Raw genomic sequence first — 17,609 nt, forward strand, 5'->3', positions numbered from 1 at the left:
ATAGGTGGTGTGGAAAGGTCTATCTTGTGGCACCCTGTTTGCTCCCTATTGATCAAAAGCAGACTGGATATGGGCAGGTTGATAGAGCCCAGTCCTAGTTGATGATGCATCCTCTTCCTCAGTCATCTGGGGGAGAAATACTCTGTCTCCCCAGATCCCTGGTATATCCAAGTGTGGAAAACCATGTGAGGTCACTGGCCTTTCATTTCAATCACACAATCCTTGCATCTAGGTGCAAGCTCTCCACCTGGTCAAGAGATCATGATGTGGGAAACAGAGGCAGAAGAAAAATTATTAAATTTCCTTACTACCTACAGCCCCTTGATAAGTCCTTGAAACAGGCAGAGTGACATTTCTCTAGGAACTCAGCTGCCTTGATGGTAATACTTTGCTAAGAGCAAAGGGTGATCTTAGGTCCAACCCTCAGGATCCTGTGGGTCTACTTTAACATAAGAAAATTCCTTTGGAAACTTCCTTTATCTCTACCCCCCCACACAAGATACATGTTGGCAATCATCCCCCAAACGAATGGCCCACTGATACACATCTGAGAATCTCATGATTGAGTTTTTACTAAACAGTAATATATGACCTTTTCCTAACAATAGCTAGCCTCCTCAGGATTCTGGAAACCTTGCTTCCAAAATACCTGGGAGGCTTCCACTGTCCCTAACCCCCTCCTAACTTGAAAGTATGTAATGCACCACTCCTCATGACCCCAGTGCAGTCCTTTCTGCCCAGGGGTCCTGTCTCTGTACTCCAATAAAATCACCTTTTTGCACCAAAGACATCTCAAGAATTTTTTCTTGGCTGTCGGCTTTGAACCCTAATGTCCTTCCTACATCAGTCACTCCTCTTCACAGCAAACAGGCAGAAAGCGGGAAATCTGCAGCAACTCTTAAAGGTAACAATATGTTCATGGAAACAATACCTTGCATACAATATTAATTTGTTGAGGTGTTAATTCATGTTTTCCTCTTCATAGAGTTTTTCCTCTTACTTTCAAGAATCTATATTCCCTGAATTGCAATTCTGAGACACGTGAGGTAACTAGGCCTTTGTTCTTTCTTACCTCTGAGGGAGCTGTGTGGTGAGGCTGAAAGCAGATGTTAATTGAAGGTAGTGTTCCATGTCTGGCCCTTGTTTTCCAAGACCCTAAACTCACTGGGGAGATACACTGGCTTGTTCCCAAAAAAGAAGACCGCTTTTCATGAGTGGTGAAGGAAGAAGCAGGAAAACAGAGAGGGACAAGAAAGCATTCCCGAGACAAAGTCAGAGGACTACAGTTCAGTGTTCTACAATTCACCAAACTGCCACCCTCATCTACCACATACTTTTGCAGGACTCCAGGGAGGTGGTAGGACCACAGAGGGGAAAAGATAGAAGGTGCCCATGAGACCTGACCTTTACTACCAGAGCTTCCAGCTTCACCCAAAATGATCTCCAGACCCAAGCAAGGGGCTGAGGAGTGGCTTCAGGGCACGGTGAAGCTTCAAACCAGAAACATAAATAATGATGCATCCATTTTAAATTATTCAAAACCAGTCACCTATACGTGTGAAAAAGCATCCCCCACACAAATACAAGATTGCTTAAATTAAAACAGTAATGTTTAGGAGAACCCAGTCACCATATGGTGATGAAATCATGGGAATAGTGAACTATATGTGGCAAAATTTCCATTGCTGAAAAAAAGTCATCAAGAAAAGACAAGCAACCAGCTGTTTTGGATAACTTAAATCATATATAACCACCTGGATCTGTCCAGATGATCTCATATGACACTTTCCAGATCTCAGTTCCATTATTACAGTGACAAATAACATGTTGAGTTGTGTTCAATCTCTTCCCTGCACTTGGTAAAGAAAATGCCCAACTCCCAGCTGTGGCAAAATCCTGTCCCAGGTTATATAACTGGAAGAGTTTGTAAAGCAACTAGGTTGTTCCTAGAGGGACAATAAAGTGGAGTATTGGGCTCTTACCCATAAAATCAAATTAATACCAAAACTAAAAGGCAAGAGACGGAATAGCATAGTGGTTAAGGGCACAGATGTTGGAACCAAACCATCCATATTTATCTTACTACATATGTGACTTTTGGCAAGTTTTTAAACCTTACCTTAAAAGGGTTTTGTTAAGGTTTAAAAACTTAAACCTCTCCTCAGTTTTCTAATCTGTAAAATGGAGACAATAATAGCACCTACCTCATAAAGTTCTTACGATGATAAAAGGAGTTACTACATAAGAAGCACTTATATTGATGATGATGATGATGATGATGATGATGATGATGATTTACTAAAAATCCTGCGCCAATGAAGGAAAACGTCTATTTTACTTCTGCTGGTCTCCCCATTATCCCCCAAGCACACAGTCTCCCTCTACTGCCGTCTGTATGGCAATTTAAAGCTGTTCTAATACTCTGGGCCCCAAACAAATCTCGCTCTTTACCGGAAACCTGTGTAACTACTCCAGCCTAGACTGCTTTCTGTCTTCTCTAGTATAAAATCACAAAATAGAGTCACGCTCAAGGGATCATATAAGGCTTTTAATTTGCCCTTCCCCTTACTTTAAAAGAGGAAAAACTGAGGTTTGTAGAAATTAAAAGGTTTTTACAAGATCTCACAAGATCTTATCCCAAGATTTCTTTTTTTTTTAAGATTTTATTTATTTATTTGAGAGAGAGAATGAGAGAGAGAGCACATGAGAGGGGGGAGGGTCAGAGGGAGAAGCAGACTCCCTGCCGAGCAGGGAGCCCGATGTGGGACTCGATCCAGGGACTCCAGGATCATGACCTGAGCCGAAGGCAGTCGCTTAACCAACCGAGCCACCCAGGTGACCTTATCCCAAGATCTCTAAGAAGTTACAGAGCAAGGGATAGAACACATTTTTTTCTGCAAAGTTGTGCACAGCACATTTTCATGCAATTACTCTCATCCCTCACGAGTGTACATCTAAGAGTTCCAGATGTATGTACTTCCGGTGAGATAGCAATCTTCTTGGGGGTGAGTACCATATCTTACTTCCTTGGTCTCCCAGAGCATCTTGAAATTAACTTGGTACATTAAAGTTGCTTTAACTCCTAAGAGCACAGGTCCACACTGCTTGGGCTTACATTCCAACTCTTACTTACCAACTGGGTGACTTTGGGCAAGTTACTTAAATTCTGAGGCTCCATTTTTCTATGTAAAATGGTGATAATATAGTTTCTACCTCATACATATGTTCTGAGGCTAAATAAATTAATGCAGTGAAATGTTTAGAATAGCACTTGGAGCATAGTAAATATAAGTGTTACCTATTCTTATTATCGTTTAATTATATTTGCCCTACTATCTCTAGCACAGCATCTTGCACATGGGTGTTGGTTACTAAATGTTCATTGGATGAATAGAATAGAATAGAATAGAATAGAATAGAATAGAATAGAATAGAATAGAAGACTGGAATGGAATGAAATGGAATAGAATGGAATGAAATGGAACAGAACAGAATAGAATATGTTCAACAAGGATCTATTTGACTAACATGCAAGATCAGCTCCTTTCAGAAGGCCTCCACCTTGGAATAATGCAACTAATTCTGAGGGCCTAGAGAAGGTACATTGCTGGAGAACACTCCAATGGAGAGACACAGAAAGCCAATCTGGAGATATCTGTTGCTGCCTGGTACGGCTCAGAGCTACACTGTAATATCACCGCCTTTGTGCTGCTATTTAAAAATGAAAAAAAAAAAAAAGAGTATTGTTTTTCCCAGGCACTGGCTACTCCCTACCCATGGGTTCCTGTGGAAATGGAGATATTTCCCATGCTTTCATGGCCGATCTCTGACACATTCATCACTCAGAGTAGGTTATTGGGGGTGATGAAAGAGGCCATGGGGGAACAAGACAGACAGGATAGAAGCAGATTATTTCCCTTTGACCTTCAATTCCCTGTTTCATTCAAAATATTGTTGGCAAGATTTTTGGACTTTTGGTAATTCAGTTTGGAAGCCAGATAATGAATAGTGGGAACATCAGCCTCAAGTTAAGGAAGACAGAAATTTATGGTTTATTTTGAGTTCCCAAAGTAGAGGGGTCAGAGGCATTCCCACGAGAGCCTCTCTGAACACTGGTGCAACCCATAGCCTTTGAACATCTCCATGTCATTCTGCTTTAAATTATAAAGAGGGACTTCACAGACCAAAAATTTCTAGTTGTACGTGGCCCCTACCTTATTTAACGTATTTTATGTATTACAAAAGAAGGACATAAAGTGGGCAATAGAGTATTGAAGAAGGAAGAAAGGAAAGAGGAGCAGAATAAAATTTGCTAGGACCTTACTCAACGGTAACATGTGCTACATCACTTAATAAAAACTATGGTTCCCAGGATGCAATGTGTCCCCTCACTGTGACTTTATGTAACAGATCCAAATTCATTACCTCAAATAATCAGAAACAGTTGGTTAACATTTATCTTTGCCAACTGACTAAAAAGGTTTGTTGAGCAAAATAACGACCTCAGTGTGAGGAAGAAGAGGATTATTTCTTGTCTGAAGCACAGAATTTGATTTCATACCATTTCTTTTCTCCCTCCGCCAAAAGTAACAACCCCTTATTATTCTCAAGATTTATATTTTCAAGAACTATCCAGTTATTGATTCACATGTTCATTTCCATGTTTATTCACTTACCAGACTTGAATAGAGGAACCCCTGTCTTTCAGGCCCTGTACTAGAATGTAGGCGAGTGTTTGACAAAATTAAGAAGAGATTGTTCCTCACCTCAAGTAGCTTTCATTTTACAAAGAAGATATGTCTACATAGTTTTATTGGAATGCAGCTATGATATGGTGGAATACGCGCTAGATTTGAAATTAGCACTTTGGAACTCATGCACACCCAGTGTACTTCCTGACCTTGGGTCAGACATTTAAATTATCTATGCTTCTGGGGCTCCTGGGTGGCTCAGTTGGTTAATCATCTGACTCTTGAATTCAGCTCAGGTCATAATCTCAGGGTCCTGGGATTGAGCCCCCCGTCTGGCTCTGTGCTCAGCATGGAGTCTGCTTAGGATTCTCTTTCTCCCTCTCCCTCTGCCCCTCCCCCTGCTTGTACACACACTCTCTCTCAAATAAATAAATAAAATCTTTAAAAAAATTATCTGTGCTTCTTCATTAGTAAAACAGGGATGTTAATAATATCTACCTTGCAGGGTTAGGGTAAGAATTAAATCAAGTACTGTCAAATACCCAACCCAAGTTAAATCTGAGGAAAGAAGGGAAAGAAGGGAAGAAGAAAGGGAAGAAGTGGTATGAACTAGAAGGGAGATGAAAAAGTTCTGTGAGTGAGAGCTCAGAGGATGGAGGGCTAGCTTCTCCCCAAGGGAGAAACAGAGAAAATCTCCCCAAGGGGTTGAAGCTTGGGGTTGGATGAGCTGGCTGGAACCCTGAGTGACAAGGGAGGACAGGGAATTAGTTTGCACTCCCACGCAGGTGTTCGCTTCCTGCGTCTCTTCCAGCTCCCCAGGGATCCTTCCCAAAGTTTAATATAGAAGTCCACATCTTCCTAAGACTTTCAAAGAAGATTTCAAAGTTCGTGAGTATGTTGCAGGGTCATAATCCTGGAAACTTCTCTCCAGCATGCTTATAGTGTTCCTTCACTTTCCTCCTGGGGAGCAATGCAGTCCTCCTTGTGGCCCTCACACAGCAGGAACTAAAGAGGGGGGATGCCCTAAATTGTGTGGTTGCTGGGATAGGATGGGAGCTGCTAAGTTAGAGATTTGGGCTCAGGATACAAACAAAGTCTAGGAACCAAGCAGATGGTCACCCAGGTGCCACTAGAAAGATACAAAGCGGGAGTTGCTGGGCTGAGCACCCTCCTCTAGACAGAAGGCACAAGGGATCTGAGACAAATGCATGTGTAATTTTATGTCTTGCAAATGCAAGTCACAGCTGCCAGGAGACCATCAGATATAAAGCACAACAAAGGAAAAAAGACCTGAGGGCCAGAGAGGTGCTAGGGACATGCCACAGAACATAGATGGGAAGAATGATGTCTTCTAAATGGTATAAAGAATCTTGTTAAACGTTGAGACATGGCCTGCCCCTGAGAAATGTTCACTCAGGATGACAGAAGAACAATCTACAAGGCATCGAAACGGGCACAGATAAGAAGGGGAGCTGGGAGGGGGACTTGTCTCATTTGATTTTGGGTGCTTTGCAGTTCCCTGTTCTAGCCCCAATCCGAGATTTGACTGCCAAGTTTTCCTCAACTGAAGATGGTTAAGAAAAGTCATGCACGAAGAGAAGTCACGCATATCCAGCTAACTAACTGGTTTACTCAGTACATCTAGTGCATAACCTTATTTAGTGCACATAACTATCCTGTGAAGGAAGTATAAATATCACCCCCACCTTGCAGATGAGAAAACTGAGTTACAGAGCAGTTTGGGGATTTGCCCAAAATCATCTGATAAATGACAATGGTAGGAGTCAAACTCAATCTCATTCAGCCCCTGGGCTCTTAATTACTATTAAGACAATAAACCTTGAGTGACAAGGGAGGACAGGGAATTAGTTTGCACTCCCACGCAGGTGTTCGCTTCCTGCGTCTCTTCCAGCTCCCCAGGGATCCTTCCCAAAGTTTAATATAGAAGTCCACATCTTCCTAAGACTTCCAAAGAAGATTTCATATATAAGAAATTAAGACTACTAAGACAATAAACCTGTCTCATGCTGTTCAGTTATTGTAATTGGCAGCTCTATGCATCTGGTAAGTAGAAATGGGGAAAAATTTTTTTCCCTAAAGACTACAGTGTATCTGGTAACCAAAACTTTTTGAAAGATGGTGTCTATGGAAGAATAAGTATTTTAAAAGCAAAGACACACAAAATTCATAAATTAAAGTCCATCAGATAAAATAAAATAAAAGTGAAAAGTCAATCTGCAGACCTTGAATTAGCTCCAACTCTAACCAGCTATGTGATCTTGGACAAGTCACCCAAACAGGTTGGGACCTGTTTTCTCACCTACAAAAGAAGGAATTTGTCTGGGGCCCTGATCCTATTCTCAGTCTGTGATTCTGAGTTGGTGGTGTGAGAGGAGAGAAAAAAAATCACATCCTCTCTCAAGGAGAAGAATCCATCCATTTCAGGCATTTGACTTGACTGAGTGCATCTGGGTGATCAAGACTGTGCTAGGCACTCACTTCTAGACTGTCATAATCATCAGCTGTCTTAGCTTTTCTTGCCCTTTTCTTGCTCGCAAGCCAGGATCCATTTAGTAAAATGTGTTCCATGAGTGGCTGATGAAAGTTTCATATTCCTTCCCTCACTGCAGGCCAGCCTCTGCCACCCGTTTTGGCTTAATTACAAACCTCAGGGTGCTGTGTGGACCAGGATGGGAGACAAAGGTTAAGCTATTCTTACTGAAACCGGAAGATAAAAGTTAGAGGGCAATTAAAAAAAAAAAATCTAAAGGTTTTTGAAACCTCAGCTGAGAATTTTGAGAAAATCCCAACTGAAGGAGAAAGTGTAAATGCTAACCATGAGGGTAGGAGACCTATTTGTTGAAGAAGGAAAAAATCCCCATTGATCTACATTCATCTCTGTGAACAGCTTTGCTTTCAATTTGTCTGCAGGGCTCCCTGATTTCAACAATCTTTTTTTCCAAGTTATAAAAATATCAGGGGTGTGTGTGCACGTGTGCGCATATGCACACATGTGCGTGTGTCCGTGTTCAAGCGACATACATGTTTTCAGATTTGGGGGATTCAGAAACAAAGTCTAAGATTCTGGAAGCTTGTCATCCAGAAAGCACCAGCACCAGACCTTAGACAATAGGCTCTTCTGAGAAAGTCTTAAGTGTGACCTGTGCTGTTGACCTTGTCCCAAAGTGCACAGGTCATTCGGTCCCATAGTCTTGAACTCAGGTATCTCTAGTAAACTATCACACAACAAACTACTTTGTCAGTGGAACATCTTGATTCTTTCTAAATTTCCCGAATCCCCATAGACAAGTGCCTCATCCAGAAACAGCTGTTCTGCACAAGAAAATGTCAAAAAGTAGTAGCTTGACCAAAACAGCTCTACACACTTCACTACCGATAATAAGCACTTACAGAGCCGAGCACTTTACATTTTTCAAGTATTTTACTGCATGCTGCATCTCCTCCTCTGACTTTAAGAGGATAGTTCCAACATCTTTCTGGAATGTAGGGTTGTGAGGATCTGAGTGAGATTCTGTCCAGATGGGCTAGGTGTTGCTTGAGAACTGTCTGGGGAAGCAGTCAGATAGGAGAAGGAAGAACGTATAGACTATAGATGCATGACCTTAGCCTCATTTGCTGTTCATGGAGCCATTGTGATGATCAGATACTCACTGCCCAAAGCATTCAAAGACTGCCTGGGCGAATCCTTTCAACCCTGCAGTATTTCCTCTTTGAAGGAGAAACAGTGTCAGGCCAAGTTATTGTATCTTGACGTGGCAACAGAATAGAATGCTTTGCAAAGAAATGCTCTGTCTGAACTTTCCAGGAGCACTCTGGTCAGAGTGAATAAACCCAGACACGTGTGCATGAGCTGTGTTGTTGACACATGCATCCTATGATTAGGTTGGCTGCACCTTCAGATTTTCCAGGAAAGACCCAGTTTCTAACGCCTGGGGTAGAGGCAAACTCCATGTCCTCATGTAGGTGGAAATTGCAGTCACTCTGTGCTATGTCTGGCATGGATTCATGCAGTCCCCAAAGCAGTCCCCACGTCAATTTGAGAATTGCTGGGACTCCAGGATCTACTCAGCTGGTAGATGAAGATTGTTTAAAAATATAAAGGCCTAGAAATCCTGATTTGCCCTTCTCATTCCAGCCTCAAGGATGAAAACTCTTTCACTATAATGGCAAAGGGTGAGTCTCGTTCTGGGCAGCGTTGGGAAGCACATGAGTGGGCGACTCTTCCCATTGACTGGAGAAAAACATGACCTAGTATGAAAGCAGTCAATGGAACCCCACCCCTAAGGCAGGCATGTCTGTGTCCTTATATCTCATTTCCCTGCCTGCCCTCCAGGAGCTTACACTCTTGAGATTAACTGTAAACAAAGTACAAAAATCATAGGTTGTTAGAATCCATGATCTTTGATCCTAAATTACCCCCAAATTTTACAAGAAACTGAAACCATCTTTTCCTTTCATGGAATTCACCAAAATAAAAGAGTCCCATTCCGCTGCCCATAAATATATATATTTCACAAACTGAAAGTTTATTCTGAATGTGTCACAAGTATTTTTTTTTAGGAAATGTGGGGTTCTTAATTTAGTCCTTTGAGAATCAAAGTGGCTGGAAGAAAATTGCACATTTTTGAATGATTGCTGCTTTCAAGCTACATCCAGAAGTTAGTTCCCTGGCCTTCCTGTGGGATTGGGATGAGATGCAAAATTAGAATAAAAGTACAATCTTTCCTCAAAATACTTGGTGTCCAAATTAAGGACAATAAAGTAGTGAAGCTGGAAGGAGGGGAGAGGGTCATAGAATTGACTCATCATCATTACAAGTACAGTGATGAGGTCAGGAGAGGCGCCTGACTCAGGACTCACCCTCTGCTGCTTAGCAGAGGCCAAGGTTACAGCTCAGGATACCTATATTCCCCACCCAGGACCCTTTCCACGTGTTATAGCCTTTTATGCTTGCATCTAAAAGTTCTGTGTTCTACTGGGGCGCCTGGGGGGCTCAGTCGGTTAAGCGTCCAACTATTGATTTCGGCTCAGGTCATGATTTCAGCGTTCTGAGATCGAGCCCTGTGTTGGGTTCCTAAGATTCTCTCTCTCCCTCTGTCACTCCCCCACCCCATGCATATTCATGCTTTCTCTGTCTTAAAAAAACAAAAAAGTAAAAAGTCTGTGTTCTACAAATACTTGCAAGGAAAAGAAAAATAAAAGACAGGAAGCCTATTGACTAAGGAGAAATTTAAGGGTCTCTGAACCAATCCCAACGTGTGAGCCTGGGGTTTATGTGTTATTTGCACCTGGTGGAGACTTGGGGATATCCTTCAGTCCAGGGCAGGGGAGGGGGCGTGGAGGGCAGGGAGACTGCATGTGAGCTAGCTCGGCAGGGAGGAGGGCCCAGTTCCCTCACCATGAGAATTAAAAAGGCAGAAAAAGGATCTGCACCCCAGCAAGCTTCCAGCTCCTGGCAGGGTGCTCTGCATGCAGTAGGGGCGTAGTTAACAGGATTTGATGTAGAGAGGTCCGGCAGACTCTGTGAGAGGCTTTCTGCAATCAGGAAGAGTGGGAGAAAGGCACTGGAGACAAACCCCTGAGGTCAGCGTTGTTTATGAACAGTGCACCCCGCCTCACCATACCTGCTCTGTCAAATCCTTCATAATAAGGTTGCTAACGTGTCCCCACCAGATAAAAGCAGTCTCTAGGTGTCCTTAAGTCCATTTGTAAGAAGTGCTTTTACATAACAGAGCCCAATTAATTGTAGAAAGAGCACTAGATCAATGGGTAGTGCTTATCTATTCAATAATAATAAAATTCAGTAATAACAATTAAAAAAGTGTGACCTTGTTTTGATCCTGATTCAAACAATCCAACTGCAAAAAGACCATTGGGGATATTTGGATCCTCACCTGATATTTACTAATATTAAAGAATTATTCATTTTTAAGTATGATCATGGTTTTTAATGTCTTTTAATGTTTTGGAAAAAGTTGGCATATTTTTAAAGGAGATACCTACCTGCTGGAAGAATTATGGAAGAAATGGTAAAAATACTGTACTATCTGACACATCTATCTTTATTATTTAAAAAGATAAGGTTATGATGAGGAAAGATGAAAATAAATAAGTTTTATCAAAGGCCTTGGCACATAATTGAGCTTTAAATGATTTCCTGACTACCCACGAAGAGGGAAAGAAGGATGGAAGGAAATTAATTCTTTAATAGGGGTTATAGCGTCTCTCCCCAACAAGAAAAATATCCTCATTTACAGCTGAGGAAATGAAGCTCAGAGAGGTTTAGTGACTTTCTCCAGTTCACACAACTAGGAAGTAATCGAGATAGAGTTACAAGCACCATGTTCTTTCTGCTCCAACCCCTTGCTGATATTAAGGCAGGGGACAGACTGCGACCTTGCCCCCTTCCTTACTCTGTGTTTTCTTTAGTATTCCTAAAATGTGTAGTCTTAGGGAGTTACTTCCTCAGGCAGTCAAAAACAGGCTTTCACTGTCTTTCTCCTCTGGGTGACTCAGCCTTTAAAATATAGTGCAGGCTCAATGTTATCTGGGAACTGATTGGGGCTTTAAAGGAAGAAAGAGATAGGAACCTGCTATCTTCTGGCCTCCAGCCATAGTCTGGTTCCTGTTACTAAGGATTGATCCTGACTGAACTAATTAAAGTTTAGTTCCTTGGCTTTCTGGCCAGCAGGACAGACAAAAGTCATAACCATGAGCCGCAGAAACATTAACCCTGTCCCTAGATATCAGCATCCTGTGATAGTGGCTAGTCTCTGCTAAAGAAGGAAAAATTAGATAACCTTTCAAGGATCTTCCCAAACTTAAGATTCTGGGATCCAAAAGTATTTTGAATTGAGATCTGGTGTTTCAACATGGCCCAGACTGAATGGAAGACTAGGAAGAGGTGCCTCTTTAGAATAGGGGATGAAATCCATCAGAAAACCTGGGGCAGTAACTGCAGGAGCTGAGATGATAGTTTCAGGAGCTTCACCAACAGCTCCAGGTCTACCCTCATTAGAATCAAAAAGACTCACCTCTTTAACTAGATTTTCCTAAGAAAGTTGCAGAAATGCTGGAGGCTCCTCTCCACTTTCTTCCCTCTCCTAACCCAACTCCCACTCCCCGAGGTAGGAATCCCTCTTTGTTTTGGAGCAGACACTCTCTCCTCATTGTAGCCTCTAATACACTGCTGATGTTCTCCCCATCCCTTTGTAAGCAGAAGAAGCACCAGGCCAAACTGTGAGCAACCCTGTCTTCTCCATTCGTTATAAATTTATTTGTGCATTCTCCTGACAAAATATTTATTAAGTGCCTACTGTGTGCCAAGTACAGATTGTTATTTAGTAAATAAATTCTTTAGGCGAAGGGGTGGTGGGGGGCAGTATCTTTCCCCTGAGCAAATCTCTTCCATCTTCACAGACAGGAGTGGAAGGGGAATTGACAAGTCCCAAGGAAACAATATACAGGATGTGCTGCATGGGAGGTTAACTGATTAGAAATTCAAAGTTCCCTCCTTGCTTGCCTCTGAGAGATAATGCTGATAGGACAAAGATGTCCTAACAGCAGCCAAGCTCACTGGGCCCTCTCTTTTCCTTGACTCAGCACAGGCTGGCTGGGGAGCTGGCCTTGGAAACACCTTCTTTCTCTCAGCTCTTCTCTGCTAGACCTGGCTAACTCTCCTTCCTGAGGCTTCATTCATGAGCTTGGGTTAAGTATCATTTCTTGTAAATTCTTGCAAAGTTTCCCTGACCACCAAAAGCTCTCTGAGCCCCCCACCCCCAACAACTCCCACTCTTGTGCTTCTTTGCACTCCATGCATTTATTCCCTCATAGTGGATCTCAACACTGTGGACTCATTTCTTATTTGTTATCTCCCTAACAGGGCTGCAATTTCCTTGAGAGCAGGGTCCGGGTCTTTCATCCTTATGCCTAAGGCAAGTATGGAGGTTTAAAAGGCAATCCAGAGAAATGAACAATATTGTGTCATCAATAAGAATCAAAACAGTCTTTCTGAGTAACTCCCCCCCCTCTCAATTTTATTGAATAGTTTGTTTACTTTCTTAACATATAAAGTTTCATTGGAATATTGGCAATTATATCAGAAGACTGAACTACAGCAAGCTTTAAATACTTATTCCCATATTATGCAGCCATCAAAAGGAATGAAATCTTGCCATTTGCAACGACGTGGATGGAACTGGAGGGTATTATGCTGAGAGAAATAAGTGAATCAGAGAAAGACATGTATCATATGACCTCACTGATATGAAGAATTCTTAATCTCAGGAAACAAACTGAGGGTTGCTGGAGTGGGGAGGGGTGGGAGGGATGGGATGGCTGGGTGATAGACATTGGGGAGGGTATGTGCTATGGTGAGCGCTGTGAATTGTGCAAGACTGTTGAATCACAGATCTGTACCTCTGAAACAAATAATACATTATATGTTAAAAAAAAAAAAAAGAAGATGGCATGAAGGGAAAAATGAAGGGGGGAAAATCAGAGGGGAAGATGAACCATGAGAGACGATGGACTCTGAAAAACAAACTGAGGGTTCTAGAGGGGAGGGGGGTAGGAGGATGGGTTAGCCTGGTGATGGGTATTAAAGAGGGCACGTTCTGCATGGAGTACTGGATGTTATACGCAAACAATGAATCATGGAACACGACATCAAAAACTAATGAAGTAATGTATGGTGATTAACATAACATTATAAAAAATAAATAAATAAATACTTATTCCCAGAAAGCATGATCCTAAAGTCAGCTAGAGGCACTGCCACCATCTCTGTAGGCTTCTTTGATGATCTTTTACCTATTCTGACTGAGCTATGAATTGTTCAAGTTCATTGCCACATTTATCTCCACAGTTGGCCCAAGGATGTGTTCATACCTTTGAAAAAGTAGTATTTACTTAATTCTGCAGACCAAGGAGCCTCGGCCCACTCAGCAAGGTGCTTCCATTTGGCTTAACGACCTTAAACAATTAGTTGATTAATGGCCCTGCTTATTAGGTGACTTTCTACTCTAAATTATCCACACTTAGACACACATATAAATCAGAAGAGGAGAAAAAAATGGAATGTTCAGTAAAAATAATAATAAATTAAAAGAACCAAAACATCACCTTCCTCATTAGCTTTCTACAATTCCTGAAATTCCCAGCATTGCCACAAACTTGAGATGACCAGAGGCTCCTGGGTGAACCGTGGATTGAGAACATTTCACCACCAGCAGCCTTTATAATCTTAAACAGAAATCAGAGCTACAGCAAACATTGACAGAGGTCCAGGGTTCGCAACACTTTATTAAGATCCCAGGGAAAACTCTCTGTCAGAAGCCAAGTTTTCATTACTAGCTTACTCTCCTTTTTAGGTTAGTAGAGACTGTGAACCTGGTGACAGGACTAGTCAGCACTGAAGGAGAACAATTATAATAATCACACTGACTGTCTTATATTACGCTACCAATTTTGGGGGGGAATCATCATAATAACGCTTTTTATTTTGAAATATTTTTGTCTTTTTCCGAAGAGCGGTGTTTACTTTAAAACTTAAGCTCATTCAGAGAAATTCAAGAGACTCTAGAAATAAAATGAATCTTCAAAATAAGCCTAAAATTCAAAGTTGAAAATCGTGGGTGAAAAATAAGAACTTGAATTGACTCAACTTTTTCATTTTCCACTGACTGTCACATTGCCACCCACATAGCATTTCTGCCACGAGGCAGAAATTTGGGGTGGTGGCCATTTGTTGCTCATATGTTTGGATTACTGGTCTCTCTGAATATATAAAAATGTGTGAGGTCAACTCTGGGTTTTTACAAGCAATAGTCTTAAAGAGGTAAAGAAACAAAGAACATTTTCTACAAATATGTCAAAGTTGACTCTGGCTTAATGCTTCCCTACACATTGAACAAGGAATATTTTCTACTATTAAATCTCCTGGCACGTGGAGTAAATTTCATTTTCTTGAAAATCAGAATTAGAATCCCTGAGTAGGTTGCTTCTGCCACCGCCACGATTTCAGCACAGGGTTGGGTTCTGGATGAGTTTTCATTAATTGACTCTTTTCTGCTTCCAAATTTTAGAGAGAAATTCATTAGGATAAATTTCCCTTTAATTACATCTCTTGCTAGCCACTGAGTTAAACTATGTTTTAAACATATTTAAATAATGGCAGCATGGAAAAGAATGCGAGAGGACAGTCAATCCAACTCTCATTGATTAAATGAGAACATAGAATCCTGGGGAAGTGAAAGAACTTGCTCATGGGTGCAAATTTAGGTGACAAAGACTGAATCTGCTTCTTACTCCTTTGCCAATCCTCTTTCCACTACGATCAATCACATGTTAATCTGGTTTTTGTAAACTGAATTTTATTTCCAGTGCAACTGAAAGGTGCAATGTAACTCTTTGGTAAAGCTTTCCATTATAAACAGATTCGTTTTGTAAGCATATATGTTGTCCTAATTTATTCTATACGAGTCTTCAAACATCTTTATCTAAGCACTGAGGTCACCTACATTCCTCTTGTAGTGTGGAGAGAAGTGGGGAGGGGAGCCTCTGGCGATGAGGGAAATGAGAGACAGAGAGGAGAGCGGGGAAGGTGGGTTTGGATGCATTCATTCAAGCATCATGCTTCCCTCAAGATAGATAGTCTCAGATTTTTCCATGAATGTGTGCTAACAGTTCCACAATCCCATTTCTCCAAAACACTCCTCTCAGGCAGCATTGTAACTGGAAATAGGATTCTATTTGCAATGGAAATAGAATATGAAAAAAAATTAATAGGAAACAAAAATTGCAAGATTATACCACCTGCCAGTAAATTAAAAGGTTCAGGCAATCTAGGAAAAAATGCTTGCTCCTTGGCCACCCTAAAGGATCCTAAATGATATAACTACAAATAGTTATATTGTAGAGCATAAGATTTCACTGTGCACTGAAAGATACAAGAAGAGATTCAATATTAAGTTTGATCCTGAATCAGGTATAGAACAGTAATAGGAGTTAGACCTGAGCTTGTGAAAGACAGGAGAGATCATAAATAGCCCATTGAACACAACCTTCTTAAGCAAACACTTCCAGTACCTTTAGGGATGGAGTTGGGTTGCACAAGGGTCACCTTTATTTTCTTTAAATAATGAAAACTCAAACCAAATGTAATCAAACCCATTCTTGAGAAATAAGAGGAGGATAAACACCCCTACTTCCCTGCGTCAGGTAGGGCTGTTGAGTTGTTAGCCTCGATGCTTAGGATTCCCTCCAGAATACTGTCCTGCTTAAGGATAACCAGAGGACCTCAAAAGTGTTTTCCCATGTATCCAAAAAGAGAATACTAGCCAATAAATAATCTCTGCGTCCCAGTGGCTTTCTTCTCTCCAGCAATCCAGCTACTTTTATCTAATGGGACCAAGATACAAAGAACAATGAGAAATCCCCTCTTCCTCACTGCAAACCTGCCTCCCTCTCTCAGTCCACGTACATTAAGTAATAAAGGCTAACATTTACACAGTTCTAATATGTGCCAGACTGTGTGCTGGGAGTTTAATATCCAGTAATTCAGTCAGCCCTAATAAGCAGCCCCTGAGGTAAATGCTCCTGGCATCTCTATTTCACAGAGAAGGAAACTGAAATACAGAGAGAGTAAATAAATCGCCCAACGTCACAGAATAGTAAGTAGTGGAACCAGGATTCCAAGGCAGGCAGTTTGATGTTGGGATCCATTCTCTTAACCATGCACTTTTGACTCTGACCAAGCACCCATGGACTAGGCATCTCCTTGGAGGAAATGAAGTTCTGGATACGACGAAATGGTTCACGAGATACCCCATGTTGGATCTGCCTCCTACAACTCAGGTCCTATAAGCTCCAGTGCTGTTGGCAGAGAGGAGACAAGCCCCAGTCTACAATCACACACCTGTTTCAGCACAAACAACAACGGCTCTCTATTGCCCCTGGATACCCCTCCCCCTGGCCAAAGATTCTGCATATCTCTATCTCTTAAGCCAAAATAACTTGGTTCTCACCTTTCTAGGCATGAATGGGGCAAAGCCGCAAGTCCTTTGCACATTTTGGCAAGTGGCTTAGCTCCTCAGTTTTGAGCACGAATTCTGCACAGCAGAGCGAGACTTTGCAAACTTCACCACTGTCTGGGACTGCCTCTCCCTCTGAGGAATATATAGAGGCTCTTTGCCAGCCCTCTGCTGCTCCCTGGACCAATCCAGACCTTAGAGGAAATCGCTGGCTGGGACGCAGCTGCAGTTGTGGGAGCTGGAGGCTGGAATCCTGTCTCCGCAGCATTAGGCTTCTGGCTGCTCCTCGGAGGACACTCATTCCGCTGGGGCAGGGCAGGGCTCTCCATCCTGCCTGGGTCATTCATGTTTTAACGTGTAAACGTGAGCCAGACACAGAGCAGAGTGCCTTGGGCTGCCCCAGATCTGTCAAAATCATAGCCTGTTAGGAGGACAAGAGCCCCAGAGGTCTGTTATCCCAATTCGGTGTCACAGTGGAGGAGGGGAGATTTAGAAAAGGCCAGGGGATGTGTACGGAGCGTCTATGGGTGCCAGGCTGCCAGGCACTTGGTGGGATGCTAGGAATTCAAAGAAAGGCACTGCCTGCTCTCAAGACCCCAAAACATCCTATCAATACCATGTAAGTGAGTGATGGAGGCAGGCCCAGGATGTGTGAGCTTTCAAGGGCCACCAGAGAAGATTTGGGGAGGAAATAAGCCCTGAGCTTACTGATAAAAGAGACAAAATACCATACAGCATTCTATCCACTTGATATTGCCCCCAAGTTCCCTTAATTCTATAATTGGTCTTGTGATTATTTCTCTGCTTTGGTAATGACATCAGGTAATTCCTTGGACCCTGCCCCCGCCACCCATCCTTGGTCAGG

At 42.1% G+C, this 17,609-nt stretch overlaps 1 protein-coding gene across 2 annotated transcripts in view; it reads right to left on the reverse strand.

Moving 5' to 3' along the window:
* RGS5 (regulator of G protein signaling 5) overlaps nt 1-16,872 on the reverse strand; it is a 49,579-nt gene extending 32,707 nt beyond the window's left edge. For both annotated transcript variants that reach the window (XM_045876810.2, XM_045876809.2), the window contains exon 1: nt 16,739-16,872. In XM_045876810.2, the coding sequence (XP_045732766.1) occupies nt 16,739-16,782 (44 nt within the window). In that variant the 5' untranslated portion in view covers nt 16,783-16,872. The remainder of the gene's footprint in view (nt 1-16,738) is intronic.
* Between the last annotated feature and the right edge of the window lie 737 nt (nt 16,873-17,609).

Source organism: Mirounga angustirostris, unplaced genomic scaffold (genome assembly GCF_029215605.1).
Source record: "Mirounga angustirostris isolate CCGP_5_RB_7025 unplaced genomic scaffold, mMirAng1.0.hap1 SCAF_6, whole genome shotgun sequence".
NCBI classification, from domain to species: domain Eukaryota; kingdom Metazoa; phylum Chordata; class Mammalia; order Carnivora; family Phocidae; genus Mirounga; species Mirounga angustirostris.